This window comes from Pagrus pagrus, assembly GCF_965226575.1.
Source record: "Pagrus pagrus genome assembly, chromosome: 13".
Lineage (NCBI taxonomy): Eukaryota > Metazoa > Chordata > Actinopteri > Spariformes > Sparidae > Pagrus > Pagrus pagrus.
The window spans coordinates 27,312,691-27,333,879 of record NC_140197.1 but is presented as its reverse complement, the minus strand read 5'-3'; the positions used below and the strand labels follow the sequence as shown (position 1 = coordinate 27,333,879).

The 21,189-nt window shown below is 41.5% G+C and overlaps 3 protein-coding genes across 12 annotated transcripts in view; 2 read left to right on the top strand and 1 right to left on the bottom strand.

Annotated features, from left to right (window-relative positions):
- dnm2a (dynamin 2a) overlaps positions 1–6,797 on the top strand; it is a gene marked incomplete at its 3' end in the record, with an annotated part of 28,701 nt that extends 21,904 nt beyond the window's left edge. For 8 of the 10 annotated variants that reach the window (XM_084371915.1, XM_084371913.1, XM_084371917.1 and 5 more), the window contains 6 exons: positions 757–866; positions 998–1,109; positions 1,467–1,631; positions 2,394–2,617; positions 2,899–3,162; positions 3,471–6,045. In XM_084371915.1, coding sequence (XP_084228041.1) covers positions 757–866; positions 998–1,109; positions 1,467–1,631; positions 2,394–2,617; positions 2,899–3,162; positions 3,471–3,543 — 948 coding nt within the window. Of the gene's footprint in view, positions 1–756; positions 867–997; positions 1,110–1,466; positions 1,632–2,393; positions 2,622–2,898; positions 3,163–3,470; positions 6,046–6,635 lie in introns of those variants that run through there. The other 2 variants (XM_084371918.1, XM_084371919.1) reach the window with 2 other exon arrangements.
- Positions 6,798–7,763: 966 nt separating this feature from the next.
- Positions 7,764–10,180, bottom strand: tmed1a (transmembrane p24 trafficking protein 1a). Its single transcript, XM_084371923.1, has 4 exons — positions 10,129–10,180; positions 8,814–8,911; positions 8,298–8,484; positions 7,764–8,205 (listed from the first exon to the last, which is right to left on the bottom strand). Exons 1-4 carry the CDS (start codon positions 10,144–10,146, stop codon positions 7,987–7,989), a joined length of 522 nt encoding a protein of 173 aa, XP_084228049.1. The 5' UTR covers positions 10,147–10,180; the 3' UTR covers positions 7,764–7,986.
- Positions 10,181–14,014: 3,834 nt separating this feature from the next.
- LOC311267634 (TNF superfamily member 14) lies at positions 14,015–17,611 on the top strand. The gene is made up of 4 exons (XM_084370815.1): positions 14,015–14,501; positions 16,533–16,566; positions 16,647–16,721; positions 16,859–17,611. Exons 1-4 carry the CDS (start codon positions 14,307–14,309, stop codon positions 17,245–17,247), a joined length of 693 nt encoding a protein of 230 aa, XP_084226941.1. The 5' UTR covers positions 14,015–14,306; the 3' UTR covers positions 17,248–17,611.
- The last annotated feature ends 3,578 nt before the right edge of the window (positions 17,612–21,189 follow it).

Sequence of the window (21,189 nt, the reverse complement as noted above, 5' to 3'; positions counted from 1 at the left end):
TTGGCGGAGGCAAAGTGACGTGGCAGGCGGGCTGAAATGTTCCAGCCGGGATCTGACTTTGGAATTTGCAGGAAATCGTACTGGGTTACGGGGGCCGGAGGGGGGGGGGGGGTGTGATTGTGTGTGTACAAGAGTGCATGTGTGTAGGCGCTTGTTGAGATGAGTCCCCTGTATCTTTTAGTGTTTAGGTAGTTGGTCATATCCGTACCGGCGTGTGGTTTTGTGCACACCCAATCTATGATATGTGTTTGTACAATTTCTTCAGGCCCACATATGTTTGTTTGTCTTTGCACGTGTGGTTAAGTATTTTGTGTGCGTGTGTGTGTGGTGGGGGCAGGGGATTGTGTGGAGCTGTGAGTGATGTAACTGTTGGGCCTGCGCCTCGCTCTGTGTTAGTGCAGACGTAAATGCTTCCAGATGTCTCTGCTCAACAGTGAAAGCTGGCACCCCATCCCCCCAGAGCTCCATCATGCTCCTCCTTTTCTTCTTCCTCCTCCTCCTCCTCCTCCTCCTCCTCCTCTCCCTCATCATGCATTGCTCCATCTCACCAGCCTGGTGGTGGTCCACACAGAGGAAATGCATTCCATCATGTCTGCTCATTGGTGGAGAAGTGTTAGCACTGCTGTCTTGTGTTTACAGCAGTAACCAAAATACATACAATTGGTCACTGTCTGAATATGTCACGAACTAACTGTTGATTATTCCAGGTGTCAGTTCTGTTGTTGATGCACATTTCTTCTGTCTGTGTCATGCTAGGAGAAAGAAAAGAAGTACATGTTGCCACTGGATAACCTGAAGATCAGAGATGTGGAGAAAGGCTTCATGTCCACAAAGCACATTTTTGCAATCTTCAACACCGAATCGAGGTCAGGGTTATGTTGTTAAGATTATCTTTGAATACACTTTGTGTTTTTTTGTGCGCATGCATGTTCCTTGTATACATAGCAAGCCAACACACTCGCAAGCACGTGTGTTTGTCTTTCGTTTATCGGTGCAGGAACGTGTACAAAGATCTTCGCCAAGTAGAACTGGCCTGTGATTCTCAGGAGGATGTGGACAGCTGGAAGGCGTCCTTCCTCAGGGCAGGAGTTTATCCAGAGAAGGACCAGGTATGTGGGTGGTCGGGCAGGGTTCTCTGTTTCTATAAAATCTATAAACTAGTTAATAATAAATAAAAACACTGGAGTTGGATATTGCCACTGATTTCCCGACCCAATTCAATATTATTTAAGTTAGCGATATTAAAGGATCAATCCTGGGATCTAAAATAAAAAACCAACAACATTATCTGATAATTCAAACGAAGATCGATTTGAAAATTGCATTTTTTTTTAAACCCAGCCCAAATGAACACATACTCGTCTGTGTTTCTCTATTCACAGTTTGGGATTGTCATAAGGGCTTCTCCTACAGAGTGTATTTGTGATGTATTTGTCCTTCATCTTTGTTTGTTTGTTTGTTATTAGACGGATAATGAGGAGGCTGCCCCTGCAGACACATTCTCTATGGACCCTCAGCTGGAGCGGCAGGTGGAAACTATTCGCAACCTGGTGGATTCGTACATCGGTATCATCAACAAATCCATCAGGGACCTCATGCCCAAGACCATCATGCATCTCATGATCAACAATGTGAGTCGAGCAGTTGCCAGCAGCAGACACATGCCATTAACAGACAGGGTGTCTGCAGATCTGAGTCATTACATCAACACTCTGCAATGTATTTTACCTTATGGAAACATTTTTTTAAAAAAAGGCCAATGACCTCCTTTTATGTATGGATGGATGTAATATCCCATTTGCTACGTATGCTGACAAAAATGTTACAATTATCCAGTGACTGTAGCATCCTACATCATCATAAAAGTAATCAAGGCCCCTGATAAAATTGTGATCTGAGATCAAATAAGCTGCTATTTAATTCTAAATACCATTGCACCATAGCGCCGTGCAGAATAGTGTTTAGTGTTCATTTTAATAGCAACAGTGGTCGTGTATTTCATGTTAGAACAAAGTCATAAACTTTAAGACACTAGTTAACTAAATTTATGACGCACCCTCACAGTGACTTGTCCACTGTCCCTTTATTAGGTTTTATTATTCTAGTGAGCTCACTTGATGGCTTCCAGCAATCCAGCAAACTCACACACAAAACCAACACTCGCACCATCGTCCGCTGGGCATTTCCTTTACGAAGGTTTTCTATTATTTTGTTTAAGGATCAGATATCTTCCAATAGATGAATTGTTTTTGCACTTGAATAGTTCCCTCCTCTCTTAACTTAGGTCTTTCACTTCTGTCAGCCATTTTCAAATGTATGAACCTTCACTCTGTGTTTATAGATGTAAGTTGCCAGCCTCTTTGTTTTTTAATCGCTTTTTAACTTCCATTCAGGCAAAGGATTTCATCCACTCAGAGCTGCTGGCCTACCTCTACTCATCCGGGGACCAGAACAGCCTCATGGAGGAGTCGGTTGACCAGGCCACGCGTAGAGACGAAATGTTACGCATGTACCATGCACTCAAGGAGTCACTGAACATCATTGGTGACATCAGCGCCACCACCATCTCAACCCCAGTACCACCACCGGTCAACAACACCTGGATCCCAGAAGCAAGGTGATAAAGGACAACTTGCATTAAGTTAAGCTGTAGGTGTAACAGCTGGAAGATGGTGTCTAATGACACATCCAATTTCAAATATATGGGAATAGAAATGGCGAGAAAAACAAATCAGGCGCCTTGTAGTGTTATGCCTGCCTTGCTGTATTGAACAGAGGTGCAGTTACACATAAGAGTCAGTGATTCAAGGAGCTCAGCTCCACCTCTAAAGGAGGATTAATAAGATCTTTCAGGTGTTCATTACCATGTCAGTTTAATGAATCTTAACGTCCTCTCAGCCCAACTCCTCAGCGCAGGCCGCCTCCTTCAGCAGCGCCGCCCCCCAGCCGCCCGCCTGCTGTTCGGGGCCCAACACCAGGGCCACCCATGAACCCTTCCCCTGCCTTTGGCGCTCCACTCAACCCCTCCCCTGCCTTCGGTGCACCACCAATTCCCTCTCGCCCAGGCCCACACATCAACGCCTTCAACAGCAACCTGGATCCCTTCAGTGCACCCCCACAGATCCCTTCGCGACCAGCCCGCGTCCCACCCGGTGTACCCAGGTATGACTTCCTGTCATGATGTGATTACCAATACCTTGTGTGTATATCGTGGATTTTTTTTTGCACTGCATTTCTAACGTTTTGTCACTAATGTCTTATTATCGTTTGTCTTTCAAGAGTCACAGGCGTAGTTTCTCACTTTATTCAGTTATCCCATCTCTATATTTAATATTATTTCTTGGCAATCAAGCCTTCTCTCACTTTTACTTTTCTCTGTCACCTTCCCTCTTTTCCCTCTGTCGGGTTGTTTTGGTTTCTCCACTGTCTCTGGTCTCACTCTTGTTCTTTATCTTCTCTCCCCGTTGCAGCCGAAGACCCCCTGGCGCTCCTTCTCACCGGCCCACCATTATCCGCCCTGCTGAGCCCTCCCTGCTAGACTAGACCTGTGGCCAAGCCCACCTAAAGTGTGTGTGTTTGTGTGTGGGTGTGTGTATCTGCACACTGAAGGCCAGCGGCGGGGGCTCGAGGGGAGGGGGCGACTGATAGCGGTGCATCATGTGCACCGTCCAGCCGTATTAATATGTCTCTTCAAGCAATGTAATAAGCTGCTAATACCGTCTTTATCAGTGCACATGAACGAGAGAAAGCCCGTAACAACTTGAATATTACATTTGACTGCTGTGGCAATTGTTTAATACAAAATAAAACCCAGCTGATCTGTAGGACGAATTTATCATCAGTAGGAGATGATGTATCAAATTCAGTTCAAGAGCTTTTTTTATTGTAATAACTGGTTTATTTCCTCTGACAAGGTTCCCGGAAAAGCTCATTAAGTAACTTATTAACTGTTACAGGCTGGCTTTCCTCTCCCCTCCCTCCACCTTTTTAGATTGGCCCAGACCCCCCCCCCCCCCAAGTCTCGACCTCTGTAATATACACACTTAACCTGTTGTTAATGTTTTACTGGGTTTTCATTTTCTAACTGATTTCATACTGAAAACAATAGCTTATTATCACTGTTGTTATTTTGGTGATGTCCATTACATTTTTTTTTCCCCCCATGTGTTATTTTATTTGAGTGACTTTGTCCTTTTTAATGAGCGTCATAAATGTAGCTTTAAGAGTGAAAATCCTGATCGCAGAGAAGAAGAAAACAAAGCATAAACAGACGAGGGGCAGGGTCGCGTGAGACTAAGAGAGTAGCTTCAGCCCCCTTCTGTGAACGATTCTTCCACGGTGAAAAGATGTCAGCCAGATTGACCATTACAATCCAAGCACTTGTAACCATCTAGCCTTACAACAAGCCACTCATAACGGGGATGTTGTCGACCGTTACCAGAACACTATGCACAAAAATCTGGGAGAGGGAGAGAGAGAGACTGAAGGCTGTCTGTGGGATGCTTTCTCTCCGCTAAAGATGTTAAAGCTTTGATTTTTAATCCCTTTAGTCTGAGTTGAACCCCAATGAGACGTTGAGCCTTCGGGTAGACTTTGTTCATTCCTGGATTAGCTGATTCATATAGAGCAGAGCACACAGTACAGTTTCCTCTCAGAGAGGATAAAACTCAGTGAAGCGGTGGGGTGTGTTGACGAGGATGTATCCGTGATTTAGAGTATAAAGATGGTGTTAAGCGTTTAGGAGTTGGCACATCTCTTTCTGGGCTTAGTTGCCAAGGACATTTATTATTGCTATCAGTTCTGCTTCCACGCATTAAAAATATTGTATATAGCTGGCCTATACTGGGGAGTTAGCACTTGTATCTCATTTAATTGCAGGGTTGATGACAAAAACATTCTGTTGATTATAATCAATGCCCACAATGATAAAATGCAGCCGTAGTTGTCACGTGAAAAGAAGCACTAACATTGTCATTTCATAGATTAGCCTTGGATGTGGGGGGAAAAGAGAAAGGTCATCTCCTGATGCATTATTTATAACCTGGGCATTCGTCATTTCATTTGATGTTTTTGGTTGCAATTGTATCAGCTCTGTACAGCTCAGCTCCCCAGCTTCTCCCGGACTGTTATTTGGGGTTCTGCTACAGGGAATACGTGTCTAAACATTTGTGTTGTGTGTTGGGAGGGCACATGGGGTTAGACATTGTCTATACATCTGTGATTATTTGATAATGAATATCTTTTGATTGCTCTTTGAGGGTATTTGACCATGTTAAACCAACTTTTCTTGACGATGTTTTGGGAAAAAGTGGTCAAGCGGGGTGTGACGTTGGGTTACTAGGATGTTTCCTGTTTTTGGTTTGATCAGTAGTGGTGGTGAGCAGGTGGTGGGAATTGTGGTTTATCAAAGCACACTCTGTCTAGAGAGGCTGTCTGGACTATTCTCTGTTCTCAAGACAGTGGATAGTAACTTAATTAGCAAACCTGACAAGACAAATAAACTGTAAAAAAAATTCAAAACTGTCCAAAACCACAGACTCTAGAGACAGAGTGCGCTTTCTCTTCCCCTGTAATTTTCTACAGGACTGGCTTTCAGTGACAGTGCCAGAAGGAGTAAATAAGTTTATAAAACAGCCCTGAATTTTTAAATTAGATCTTCCACAAACCCCTGGTACACAAAAGTTAGTAGTTCCTGTGATAAAACTTCTTATTGGCCAAAGTTTGTTGAAATTCCCTCGTGCCTGTCACTTCAGCCTGCCCTCGAGAAGCCCAGACTGTAAATGCCCTGTAATACATTAGGTTAAGGCAATAACGCCTGTCTGCCTAATGGGTGTACCTTGCCTCCTTCCTCTTTCCCTCCCCTCTCTGAATCTGGTGGAAGGGGTTGGAAACCAACCTGCAGAATTCTCTTTTCTTTTTGTTTTGCAAACCCTTGTCAAGTGCCTCTGTAGCAATTAATTGATTTGAATAAACAACATGAACTGATTTTAGAATGGAGAGTAAATAAAGAGGTGTTGTGTACAATAAAAGGGACTGGCTCTGGTGGTTGGTGTCTCCTTGTGTCCTGTGTGATCCACTGTCTCTTCTCTCTCTCTGATAATGTAGCGCCCCTCCTTGTTTTCCTCTCTTTGTGGGCCTCCCTCTCTACATCTAAACCCATACAGAATGACAAATGCACACATATGTTCCTATGGCAACCCTTTACTTTTTTTAAACTGATAAGAAAAGACCCTTTAATGTCAAAAGGTTATACAGGTCAACTTTAATTCAATGTTGTAAGACAATAAAGCACAACCACCTCCAAGGAAGTGGAAATTTCTTTATAGGCATAAATATATAGAGCGTAACCCGAATGCAAAGACAGCCCAGTTATTTTACAAGCATCTTTTAAAAGAGTTATGTTCAAATCTGCCCAAGTGCAAAAAATTTTTCCTGAGTAGCCCTTTTGTTCACATTAATAATGAATGAATCCAGGTTTATATGACTAATTATATCCTCCAATGAGAGTGGAGGACAAGCCCCCTCACTAATAGATTGACTCATTACAAATGTCCTCGCTGGTTCCTGTAGTACTACCTGTCAGAGTGCATGTCACAAGGTTACGAGATTAATGCTGGCTGATTCTTCCTGAACAGGCGCCCGGCTCCCCGTCGAAACCAGTGGTGACCTTGACCAGCCTGAAGTGGAAACGACAGCAGCAGGACTACAGAGGAACAACATGTCTTACTTTATATTTTGCTCAAACACCAAGAAGAAGCTCCATCTGGCTGTTACAGGCACACACAAGTAATCTGATACTGCAAGTAAAACATATGAATCGTTTATATTTGCTATGGAGGAATAACACTAAATAAGTTTTTATAGTGAATGTCTGAAATACTTCTGATCACAAAATATTTTAATATCTCAACAAATGGTCAAAACAGTTTGTAATTGTGTTAAATCTAATTTAAAAAATAAATGTAATGCTGTGTTTGCTAGTTTATATCACACAATCTACCAGAAAACTGCTGATTATTTATTTGAACAAAAGTGATAATTTCAGATAACATATGATTGAATACAGCTCCATGTCATAAAGATCTTTTTATCATTGTTACTGAAGCACGTCTGCTCCGTTACCACAAAGAAAAATGTCTTTCAAGTGGTGGAGCACAACCACTCAATATGATTTATGACAGAAAAGTGAACGATGGCTCAGGAAGCTGAGCAGTCACAGGAAGTTTTAAACACTGAAATAATGTAGTGGTAGACAATAAAATAGGCATTATATTTGTTTTTACCACAAAGTGCAATTCCATGAAGCAAATGACTGCAATGCATCCAAAAGAAGTGGAGCCTTCACTGTTTTCTGCGTATTTAGCCTCCAGATGGAGACATTGATCAGGGAGATAGCTTTTATGACTGTGAATACATCTCTTCTTATCACAGTAAAGACTTTAGGTGTAATTTTTTAAGACTGCTTGAGGCTTCACAGAAAAAACAATGTTTTTTTCTCCTTTTTTATAGTTTATACTGAGGAGAGGTGTCTGATATTACCGTGGTTTGTTTGTTTGTGCTATTGGTTTGATAAAAATAAGCTTGGGGTCATGAATGTTGATGTGAAACGTAATCTGTGTTCAATAAAACAGCATTCCAGTGACAACAGCAGTGGTTTTCTAGCTTCCCAAATTAAATTATTAAGAAATATCAGTGCTGCAACTATATTACAAATGTGTGTGTACTCATGAATATTTTATGTGTGTGTGTGTGTGTGTGTGCATATTACAGTGCTGTAAATGTGATTTTCAGGCGTTGCTGTGTCAGGAATTCACTATTGCACAAACACACTTGGCTGCAATATAACAGTCTCCAGTGCATGATGCCTCTGTTTCCCAAAAGAGTGAACTATTCCTTTAAATTCAGCTCACAAAGCACCTGTCAGTTAAGGGTCTTCAGGTGGGTTGTGCACTCTCTTGGCTGGAGTTTAATACAACAGTTTTGTGGCTACGTGCGGACCGTCTTTTTGTCATCAAAGAGGCGTCGCAGGCTGTAGATTTGAGTGGCAGAGACGGCAATCATGACAAGCAGGTTGATGCAGGACCAGAAGGACACACGCCACAGGTTGTCCTCCAGAAGGTAGCGGTCCCTCGCCTCAAAGGCCCGCAGCACAGTCTGGACCTGGCGGGTCCTCTCCAGGCGTTGGTACACAGAGTCCATCGTCGCCTAGAAGAAGAAGAAAAGACAGGGGGATGAAAGCCAGTGCATAAAAAATGACATCAGATAATTTAAGTGTTGTTTTGTTTTGCCGCTCTCACCCTGATGTCCTCCATTTTGTAGTCCACCATGCTCTCTGTCAGGGCCAAGTCTGCCCACTCGTCTCGGCCTCCGCCAGCGCTGCTCTGACTGTAAATGATCACATCGAAGAACACCATCTTCTCTGAAAGTTTACTGAAGCTGTTGTCGAAACACAACCGGTAGTCTCCATCCTCTGTGGCATCCACCCTGCAGGAAAAAAAAAAAAAAAAGATATCAAATTTTGGTAAACAAGTGACATTTGCTCTGGACAGTGGTAGAAACTACTCACTACAATATCCCATGGGCCTTTGCTCTCCAGCTCATGGGGTTAGGGTTTATTGGCCTAAACACAATAGAAGCCCTATAACCCTATAAGATGGGATCCCGACCCTGGAAACATAGGATCCTGGAAACATATGACTCTGTGGACATAGGATCCTTGGAGCACAGGACCATGGGAACACAGATATGCTTCTGTGCTTCCTTATGGTTAATTGTGGTTGTTATGGTTGCATGAGAGCATTGAGGTGACCCACGTGTGAATGCCATCAGATCTCCTGAAGTCCGAGACCAGCCGGTATCCACTGGGTGAGATGAGGGTAAAGCCGACATCCAGACCCGACCCAGCTATCACCTGTAAAAGAGACAGAGGTAATGAAGTCAGAACATTCAGGCTTGAGGTCACAGTTACCCAGAATTCCCCCAACCTGTTGTCTTCACATCTCCAGCTCGAGCTTTAATCAGACTGTCTGGGCAACGGCTGTCTGAAATTCAAATTAAGGCCCCGATAGTACACTGAGCAAAACATTTGGACAGTTTGAGTATCTTTGTGGGGAGATTCTCTATTTTTGCTAATCACTACTGGCTCAGTGTCAGACACAGTTCGGTGGTCCTGACAGGGATCAGTGACCTTTCTCAAGGTTTTGTTTTGTTTATCACATCGAGCTTATTCCTGAGAGGATTCAATTAAGCAATATTTCATTCTCAGTAAAGATATCCAGTCTGTTTGTGTATACTGAACATGATCTTTGGCTCTAATATTCTCAAAAGTTGAGTCAGAAAAGTGCAGATCCATGTGCCAGCCTTCAGCTTTACAAGCCACTGTTAGCACTTGTGACTGCCTCTTTGGTGAAGATTTTTTAAACTACAGCAGATGGGTGAGTGAATGAGATATCCAGGAGCATCGTGTGTCAGTCTCAGTGATAAAACTCCATGCAAAGCACAGACACGTGTCACAGTCGGCAGCCAAGCCAGTGACTTTGCTAACCTGCAGTTGCCAGGGGGTGTAGTAGCAGTATGACTGTGGTGTGATGGCAGGAGGTGAAGCTATGCAAATGTCATGGCCATAAAACCATTAAGGCCGATGACACATTTAGAGACTTGCTATGTTGAGTGTTGTTTTTAAAAGTTCAAAAGTGGATAAATTATGTATTTGTGTTTTGAATTTGGCATGAAGCTTTTGAAATTAAATATGGTGGATATATATTTTGATGTATTTACAATGTGATTATTATGTTAAGCTATGTTTGTGCTTGTATAGGATGGATATTAAGTACTGTTTGCGATGTGTTTTACTGGAGTAATATCAAGGTTATAGTTTTGAGTTTTTCCACCACATTGCCCTACCTCAGGAGGACAGGTGTCTTCGACAACAGTAGCAGTGGTTTTCTTATCTCTCTGCGTTCAAGACCAAAGTCCAAAGCCTGTTCACCTGTTTTTCAGTTAGACATTATTCTAAATCTTACTTAAACAATATCTTTTTTTTAACTATCATCATGTTACACTGTCACTGTTCCAGATATAAACAGACATGAGAGAAAGATAGAGAGCCAGAGAGAAGATTATAAATACCTGGTATTCAACTTCCATGCTGTCATTCCTCGCAGCAGTTTGGAAAAAACACTCTGTTCTGCCGGCAGGTAATAGAAATGTAAATTCCACATTTTGGTTTGTCCCCAATCCCAAAGTCAAGCTCACAGTCAGAATCAAACATGCCAACACACTGAGCTCTGCAGACACAATCATCATCCTCTGCTGACAGTGCAAAGTCCATTTATTCTACTTTTACCAACGTGGAGCAACTTTGTTCTGTCACTCATACACACATAAGCATTTTACTACGCTTGTGCAGTCCCTTACTGTCATACTCCAACGGTTGAAAAAAAAACCTGACAGTGCAGTCACAGTTCCTTGATGAGAGTTGAATGAGTGAACCTCCGTCTGTCGCCTCGTAGTCTGGACTGCAGCCACATGCAAAACTGTGACAAGGTGCGATATGCTCGTCACGTAGTACCTGATGGTGCCTGATGACACCTGGCGTATGATGAGCTGTACAGTAAGTGAAAGTACATTTAGATACTTCATCATTTCTATCACCTCTTTGCTTCTTTTTGTTCCCGTACAATATGTTCTATGTTTTCTGAATCATCTATTCCCCCCTAAAAAAAATGTCTACCCTGTGGGGGGGAGCTATGTGCAATGTCTGCTACTAGGACAATAAACAATAAACAATAAACAAATGCCTCTTTTGGATATAATAAATAAATGTGCTCCTACAAGCCCCAGGGAAATAAAATGGTAAACTGAAGGTGTAAAGGGGCTGTAGGGTTTTAAGGGGTCCCCAAATAAACAAAGTTCCCTCAAGAAAGATGTGGGCAGCCAAGAAAACAAAATGGGGCCTAAATAGACCAGAGTTTCTGGCTGACAGTCTGAGGGGGAATTAGGTTCTCAGTGGTTCAGGGATTGATTCAGACTGAGTCAGGGGCAGATGAGGGTGAGATACACCGGTGTGCCATCTCCCACCTCTCTTAAGCCTTTCAAACAGGGTGTCGTCACACCCTGATTGGCTGGGAGGGAAATGCCCCAGCTGCCTCCACTCCTCAATCAGGAGTCAGTCTCCCCACCTGTGCGCAGGTGCTCTGAATCACCAGCAATCAGTCATCAGCCCAGACAAAGAAAAATAGCAAGTCAAACAATTGGACTGCTGCAACATAATCACTTCATAATATGTTACTTACATTAGCTACATTAGCAAATTAGGCAGATGTTCCAGTGATCCTTAACAGTGTAGCGTGGAAAAGAAAGTTGTAGTGAAACCAAAAGATCTAACAGGTTCCAAGTGATAATTCTGTTATTGTAAATCATTTACCGATCATCTAGTAAGCGATAATTCATAAGGCACACTCATTGTGTCTTAATGAATTTGTGATAGTGAGTAACAGAAATACGTGACACGTAATGACTCACGATTCATGAGTCTGCAGATCTGCTAAAAGATACAGATATTCAGTTAGTGGTTACTGATCATATCTAATTATTATATATGGATCTAACTGCGATCATGCTGACTTCTACAACAATTTATTTTTAAAGAGCTCTCCACTGGTAAGAGATATAGAGATTGCCGTTCCATTTTTCAGTCCATAAAAGCTCCTCTAAAATATATCATTTCGCTGTCTCTGCTGAAATTCTTTCAAAAGTTGATGCCATTAACATAATATAGTCAGCGGCGATCATGCAGTGGTTTCCATTATATGTAGAGTCAAAACTGATGTGTTTTTCTTATAAATGTGACGTTTCACACAAAATGTATTTGAGAGAGCAAATTGATGTGTTTAGAAACAAGCGCATCACAGACTTCTGCTTTAATCAGATGGGAGGCCTTTAAGGCTTCATTAGGGGTCCAATTATAAGTTACACTAGTAAAAAATGAAAGCATTAAAATATCAAAATGAACATTTTAGAATCTAAAATCAAAATGATGGAGAAAGGCAATATCCAAAATGGCTCAGAAAATGACAAGGGATTAACCCAATAAAACAATATCGCTGCCGAAATTGCAAATTCAACGAGGCTCAAACAGACGTATTATTATTATAAGGCTGGAGAAATTGTCGTGGACCAACGGATCTGACCGACAGGGTAACCTACAGAGCTCGCAGTTGCAGCTAATATATATATGAATTATTCTAGGCGGCCACAGTTTTTACCCCAGTAGGCTGAAATCTAGGGTAGAGGTCGTGTGTGTGTGTCCTTGTTTTTCTATGTTTGTGGGGTCCCATAACCTGGAGCCAACTCACAATGTGGGGTCCGACAACTTTGTGAGGACCAAAATGTTGGACCCCATAATGTACATCATAAAATTTTCAGGTGAAGACTTTGGTCATGGTTGGGGCTCGGGTAAGGCTCCAGGAAATTAATGTAAGTCAATGTAAGGTCATGCTAGGTCAAGGTTCATGCTAATTTGCTATAATTGTGCGTGACCATTGGAGTGGCCTATAACAAAGAGGCGCATTGTTTCTAAACAGAATCACTCAACATGATGAAACTGTGCGGAAAGACAGACAGACAGATAGACAGACATAAACACCCCCTCCCCCTCACAAATTTGTGAAATCCCCTTTCATAACTCATGAATCGGTTCTCTTTGACACTTCCGGGAAGCATCATTGACCTCAGCAGAGTTCCTTCTGGATTGCTGTGTCAGCCACAATTTCATAACACGCATGTCATAAAAGCGCGTCCACTTGTCCTCAACGTTGTGCCCACCCTATAACAACTGCAACGTTTTATCCCTGAAGCTGAAATTTGCCATGGCGGTCAAGTGTTTGTGAGGTTGTGTGCATGTGAATGGATGAACGTGTGAAAATATGGGCGACCACACGTCACTTTTCTGTTTCCAGAACGAACACGCCCCCCTTTGGGTGAAAACAAATGTTGTGAAAGCGCTGGCGCCAGATTGACAACAGCTAGTAACGTCATGCCCTGAAAGTTGCTGTGTTGCATTTTTTCAAGTCAAACAATAAAAATGTTAAAGGTTATGGTTTAATTTACTTCCTCAAAGACAGAGGATAGTAAAAGAAGACGTTTGTGGCTTCACAGAGATGATGAAAAATGGTACTTTATCGACAGTCAGAGATCAGGAACAGAACAGTCCTCCTCCGAGCACCACCCTGCTGTTTCAGTGTCTTTACATCACATCAGGTTTCTTCTTGTGCCCTCCTGCCCCTTCAGTGGTCCTACCCTGCTGTCATGAAGTAAAAAAAACCCAAAAACTAAATACTATACATCACTCAAGCTGGACCTTTTTCTGTTAATTAAAGGGACGCTTAAAGCTTATCGATTCAGTGTCAGAGGACACCACGTGAGAACGTATATATATATATATGAACAAAGGCAATAAATTACTGAAGTCTGCAGTATTAGACGTGTAAGCTCTCACCTCTTTCAAAGCCTTCTGCTGCTGAACTGAATATACGTCCTTATACACGTCTAGGGAAACATGTGTGGCATTTAAACCTCAACATGTATCCTCAGTTCATTTTTTCAACATACAGTGGTCTTAACCTACCACTTCACATAACACTACCCTGGCTGAGTCTTCAGTATTTTTTTTTTTCCTCACAAATCGACTCTATCCCCTGCAACACGGCACACAGCGTTGTTGAAAGTGATATGTGGTCGAGATATAGATCATAAACTCCACTTTTGTCAATTATTGTTGCAAACAGGCTTCAAGAAAAGCCACAGAGAGAGTGTTTGCAAGAGAGGAAGTGTGAATGGAGATATTTCAACATTGCTGTTACGGTGAAGAGGGAGGGTGTGAAGGGGAGGTTAAAATGAATTGTGCTCGGTCTCCAACTAAGTGATGTTGCTTTCTACCTTTAGGCTTTGTAACTGATTGACTGTCAGGTTCTGCAGCTGCATTGGAAATACCGACATAAACTACAGTATCATTTTGATGATTGCAGTCTCTGAGTCCAGACAGGTGCATCTCTGAGAGCCTCTGAAGATGCTTGAGTGATACATCTCAAGATTTCTCTATCTGTTTCTGTTCTTTATCTGACTACTCGTGAGCCATCTCCACTTGAACCAACCACAAGTGAGCCCACCCATTTTGCTACTTCTTCCACTCGTCTCTGATTCTCTCCGTTTGCCTCCGGGGGCCTTGTTGAAGCTGAATACCCTCCAACAACTTCTGGAAGATATTTCCACACTGATTCTTCAGTTACAGAGCGAGCACTGTAGGTATGGCTGAGGGTGGATATCCCTCTGTGTATGTGGTGGACAGCTTTGCCAATCGGCCTCCTGTGCCACCTAGGCTGAGTCAGAGGCGACGGCGGGCCGGGGTGGCTCAGACCCTGCTGTTCCTGCTGGTGAGCCTGGCGTTGGGTGGCATGGCCATAGAAGCCTGCTTCATCTACCGTCTCTACCGAGCTGAATCTGTGAGTATCAACCCCGTGCCTGAGTCTGAACCAGCCTGTAGTAGCGTTTGCAATGTCATCCTGTGATTTCTTACAAACTGAGAGTCACGGTGCTTTTTTTTTTTCTTTTTTTTGTGCTTCATTGTATTTCCTTTGAAGCCCTTGATTCTCGCTTTTACGCCTTATTCTCACTTTCAGTTTTTTTTTCATTGCAGTTTTTTTAAAACTTTCTTTTTTCCTGTCACTCTTAACCCAAAGCTCTTGTATTTATGTTAATAACACCATTTCATTTTCTTCAAATGCTTTTTGAGATTTTAATGGGAATTCTTCTGGTTTTCTAGATTTTCTTTAAACAGACAGATACTCAGTGATGGACTGTAACAATACAGTGCATTTACAATACTATTGTACAATTGTCATATACTTATACTTTACTTCCGTATTTCCATTTTCTGTTACGTTTTACTTCCACTCGTTACATTTCCGCAGCAGATATTGTCCTTTTACTCCACTACATTTATTTGGTAACTTAAGTTACTAGTTACTTTGCAGACTGTACGCTGCATCAGAGCCAAAGTAGGTCATTTTAAATTTAAAGTAGGTCAAGATTAATTTATTCAATTGCCAATTGGATTAACAAAACATTCCCATTATTACAAAAAGGCTGAATATCGGATCTGATAATCGGCTGACCCATAGTATACATTATACATGCATTTAAAGTATATACTGAATATCAGATACTTTAAGACTTCAGCTCATGTATTATTCGTACGAGACTGTCACTTTTACCAAAGAAATATTTTAACGCAATCGCTTTACTTTTACGCAAGTGTGACCTTTGTGATTTTTTACATCACTGCCTATGCTTTAATAAATTAATGTAATTACTGGAAGTGAATTAGATACATATTTGTACCATTAAGGGAAAATCTCAAGACAAAGACGGCAAAATACAAAAGACCTGACCTGCGAGTGACATCAAGAAATATTGCGGAAGCGGCACACTTCATGTGTTGGTTTTAGAAAGTTACTGTGGAACTGTAAAATTTCAGCATTGTGAGTTTTATTAATGAAATATACAGAACCAGGCAGAAACGCAAGGACAATTAGTAATGCTTACATAACTTCATAGCTTCACGTACGCACATGCACAGAGTCACATGCCATGACTACAACTACTCGCTTTGCTGTCATACTTGTTGAGTGAAGCAAAAACCTAATTAAACCAAAAAATCGCGTGACATATTTGATCATATGATTGGTTGTTTTCCTCCAAAAACTGCTGACAATGAATAATAATTTCACTATTATGGGGAAGAGAGTGCAGCGGGGATAGAGAAGTACATTAAAGTCCGGCCCATTTACGAGGAATTTTTTTGACGTCCCGGGTAGTGGGGGCATGCAAACTTGATGTTCCATGATGGTGGATGGTCAGACACAGTTTCCTGTCTACGTCTGATGCCCTGTGTGAGGGATTAGTCATGGGTTCGGGTAGGGGGAGGGGTACATGCCTTCCTGGATTGACACTGTATGACTAAGAAGAGTACATATAAACAAGGGACAGTGGAGAAAAGGAAGCAGTCTACTTCCTGTTGCATGATTGTTATCTACCTTTTGCTTATTTCCAGAGTGGCAGATCTGTCCTACTTTCTTCTGCCGAAAGATAAAATCATAGAAACAAACAACCGGAAAGCTGTCTTTAAAAACAATTCAGCTTTTATGCTTTCGAGAATGTTAAAAAGATCTGAGCAAGATTGTAGTTGTTTTTTTGTTTGTTTTTTTTACATCTTATTGCAATCGGTTGCATATCTTCCAATTGTGATTGCATTTACATTTGATTTGCTCTTTTCATCTATGAATGAAAATTTCCACATGTGACATATACATTTTCACAACTGAATTGCATACATTATATGTGATGTTTTCACATGTGGAGACAGAACATGTCACATGCAATCATGTGATATTTGCTTCTTCACATGTGCATTCTCACAATCACAACAAAATGTCCACATACATCTGAGGCTAACTATTTCATTTCCATTGCAGGACACCTCAGCATCGTCCTCGAAGCATTTTGCAGGTATGTCATAGTCCGTTTTACCCTAAATATCTTCAGTGACTTAATCCACATCAGAGACATGACGTCTGCTCCTCACACAGGTCCAGATGATATTCCTCCCACTGAAAGGCCCAGACTTTGTATTCTTCCTTCCAAACCGGTTGCACATCTGACAGGTGAGACCAGCGTTGATGTCCCCCCCTTTATTTCATCACATATATTGCCGTAGCCATTGACATCAATCATGTGGTTTGAGCAGAATTCATTTTAAAGCCCCTGTTTTAAAAGACTTCACGTTGTTGCCCTTTTTCAGATGGACAAGATGTAGTTCATAGTGACCAAACCATGGCTTGGAGCATGGTTGCAGAACCTGTCCTCTGTGAGATGGACTACGAAGATGGGAGTCTCGTCATTCAGAAGGAGGGTTATTACTACGTCTATTCCAAGGTTTCCTTCTCAGACTCTGGTGTATTTCGCCACTCTGTTGAACGGAGAACTAAGCTGTACGTTGGTAAAAGTATTACCCTTCTGAAATCCAGAAAATACTCAATGAGGTCAAAGAAGATGCAACTGTCAAACAGTTACCTGGGTGGAGTGTTTCACCTCCATAAAGATGATGCCATTTTTGTGAAAGTGAGCAACACCTCACAAGTTGCCCGATCCAAATCTTTTGAGAACATCTTTGGTGCATTTATGATATAAATATCACATTGATATTTCATTGTGAATCGGGAAAGTTTGAAATAAGAGTAAAAAAAGGAGGAGGATTACCGATCCTCTTTGGAAAGAATGCTGTTCAGTAAGCGATAAAGGTCGTGTCTATGCTGGGGGTTTCCTTATACTATTCGCACATCAGGGACTTTTTATATGCTTAAATGTATACGTACTTTAAACTTAACCTTCTGAATGTTAAACATTTCTCATTTATAGTTGCTGAGTATAGCCGTATATGTAATGTTCATGCTAAAATTAACTGTAATGTTACACATTTCTTTTCATTCTTGCTGTGACACATACCGCAAACTATTTATTTGTTCGTTCAGTGATAGAATAAAAAAAAAACTGCTTAAATTGCACTGTATTTATCTACAATAATGTATATTAAACACTGAAATAAACAGATAATGATTTAAGAGTCTTGTTTGTTGGTTTCTCGCACTCTCCCTACAGGCCGTCAGGTAGTTGAAAGTGAGCTGCCGCTTGCATTTCCTGCTGCCGTGCTGAGTGGTCTCAGCAGCAGCAAATGTCTCACCCACTCAGTCCAACCGCACACACACACACAAACTGTGGACGGTTGGTTTTTTTTTTAAATACCACAGTGACACAGAAAGTCACAGAACAACTTTTGATACAGTATTTGTGACGGTGTATTCAGATCAGCGGTCTCATTCCCCGTAATGCTTTTCATCACCATGGTGACAAGCATGCTATCATATGTGTGCAAACAACAGGCCAACCTCACCTCATCACTCTGAGAAGCTTTTTTTTTTTTCTTGTACCTCTCATGCAGTCACTGTTACGCTTTCCCCTTCAGCTGTGTCTGTTCGAAGAAGCTGCTCTTGAAACACCCACAGAGTTGTATATTTGTAAACTGTAGAGGAAGTGGTAGTGGGGGCTGCTGGGAGGGAGGGGGGTGTCAGCAGATTGCCTGACTCACTTTCCAACCCGAGATCATCGCTTGGTGAAAATGTACTTTAGCAGGGCTGTGAGTGTGCATGTGTGTGTACAGGTGGGCGAGTGGGTTAAGTGAAACTCTAATTTCATTTTCCCTCAGGCTTGTACCATGAGTTTTTGTTCAAATCGGTAAAACACCCTGAGTTTAAAGTAATCGCAGTTCATAGCTTGTCTGTGTGTCGTCTGACTGAGGTCAAATCATGAGTGGCCCGTCAGATGTTGTGTACAGTCTTCTTGTACTGTCTCGAATGTTTCTCGTTCTCCGTCGATGTGTGAGTCATTATGTTCCAGCGCTGGCTGACCTGCGAGGTGTGAGAGACTTTAACAGCTGTGTGGTTGGGATTCATGATGTAAGTCTTTCTTTCATCATTTAGCTTTCGTCTAGACGTGACTTTTACAGAGAATTTGTGTGGGATTGAGATTACTCAGTCATAAAATAATCTCAAACGAACTTTTCACGCGGAAAACATGGAGCATTTTCCATCGATAAAGCAGGGCCGTGCTGTCAGATACCAATGTGTTGAGACACTGTCAGCAATTTTACATGGAAACCAACCACTACCAGTCTGTCACACGGAAGCCTTATTTATTTATTTATTTATTTTTACCAGTGAAGCAACATGTGATGTCTCGAATGGCATTTTAATGTAAATCTTGACTGTTGGAGCACACAGCCCATGGCTAAATGCTGTCCCCTTGTGTTGGTCTCTAGATGAGGCAGAGCAGCAGGGAACTGTTGACAATTGAATCATCTGAAGGCAGAAACTTCAGAGGGTCAGCTTTGCTGCTAAGTTTACTGAAAATATCTATCACACAGGGTATTCATCCCTTTTTTCTCACAAGTCAAGTCAATTATATTTATAGCAGCAATTCACTCAAAAAAAGATATCTCATGACACATTTCAACTTTAATTAACTGATTTACAGAGACCCAATAATGTAATGTCATTTTAATGTATAAAGTCCTGTGGTTGGGTTTGTGACATTGACCCAATCTGCAAAATAAATGTTGACAACGCACTTTTCTGCATTCACGGAGATGCTGAAACATTTTGTTCTTGTTGTCGATGAACGTTCTCAGTCATCCAGCTCATGGTATGACATGGTAATTGTAATTCTAAGTACTGTATTGTAGATAACTGGACGTGATTTCAGAACCGAAGAAGCCTCTTGGATGAGTGTGTGAAACATCTCCAAGAAACTGAAACACGTCCAGTCACCTATGCTACAACACTTAGAAGTTTCCTAATGCTAAATTTGGATAGGGATAGGAAAACACCCTGTTTTGGCTTATCTAGTTCTGTCTTCCGTCTGCAATTTGTTGCTAACGCGGCTGGAAAATGTCCTAATGTCTCGTCAAATATATCCTTTTGTTTCCAAGATGTTTTAAAATGCAATCTTGAACAGTGGTCTCTCGCTTGGCACCGCCATCCCCTCCTCCTCCTGACATGAAGGACAGCATGATGTGAACGCGAAATGACACGTACTGTAGAAGTGTTGCCATGATGCAAATTAAACGTATCTGTGGTTTGCAGAAATGTTCAAGTGCAGACACGTTATTCTGGCGACTGGGCTTCACATATCTTAAATTCAGGGAAATCATAACGTGTTGATTCTTAACTGGCACCACTGAAAGTAACAGTGGAGAAAAAACATGGCATGGAAATAATGGAAAGAGTTGATGGAGGTTTTTTCACAGAAGTTGCCATACATTTTTACGTGGACACACAAATCTTGCACATTGGGTAGTGGAAAACAAGGGTAGGAACAAACCAGCCCATGTAAATGCGTCTAATAAATGAGACAGAGTGGGTGATGACTGTCTGATATCTGCATTAGAGTTCAGCATGTTGGACCTCTCCTCAGTGTAATCGAAAGCTGTGGTGGGAACAGTTATTACAGTGAGTGGTGGTAAATGTGGCACTCTGCAGCCGAGGTTTGGAAAAGAATAGTTTTCAGATGAAACCTTAGTAACTTGGAAAATATGTGTCTTGACTGCGATGACTAACTGTTCCCATGACCTTTTATATTGCATCTCTAATGTTGTGATGTATGTCACTAGATACGATGTTTTGCGTTCTTGTACGGTGCAGATTTGTTATTTTGCTCCTTCAGATTCGAGAGGGAACGTTCTTCGACAGCATACGGCAGGGAGGGTCCCACTGTATCCCTCTATTAGTGACTCATAATCTGTGGGGTACCATTGTTAACTTATGACCTCTCACTTTCACTTTTTATCAAGGGTCTTGAAAGTGACTCACAATCACGAGCCAAAACCAGCAATACCTCATCGTTATGTCATTTGCACTGTTTAGATCCATATCGGGGCTTTTGAACACAAACATAACAACCACACATTACAATGAACTACTAAGAAATTATAGTCTTTAATTCTAACGTCATTACATTTTTTTGTGGCAGCAGTTATGCCGATGTAGTCAGATGAAAAGACATGTTTAAAGGCTCCCAGATCAAATGCAATGCTTTTTTTTTTTTGAATGCAAACAGATCCTCTGCAAGGAAATAAGAGGTTTCTTCTCGTTTGATATAAAACGACTGAATATCACTGACAGAACCAAATACTTCTTTCAACATCTCTTAACACATGAAACTCTCCGCACAAACCACCCTGAGTTGTGATTTCATGCATCACAATGTGCAATTCAAGTAGCGAAGAAGGTGTCTCTGACAAATCATTTCACTTTTCAGTATAAATTTAGAGGATGAGAATAGAATAGCAATGTATGTAACAGTGGGTTCTTCTTTAAATGATTACAGACTGGGAGAAGACATGAGAATGACACCGTGTCTAAACAAATATAACACTTTATAATAACCATCATTTTAAAATGGTAAATTAATAGTTAATTAAACTTTAGTTAATAGTTATTTCACAGCTAACAAGCAATGAATTGCTCAATAAACCATCATCAGTTGCAACTTTATAATGACCATCCAGATAATGTTTAT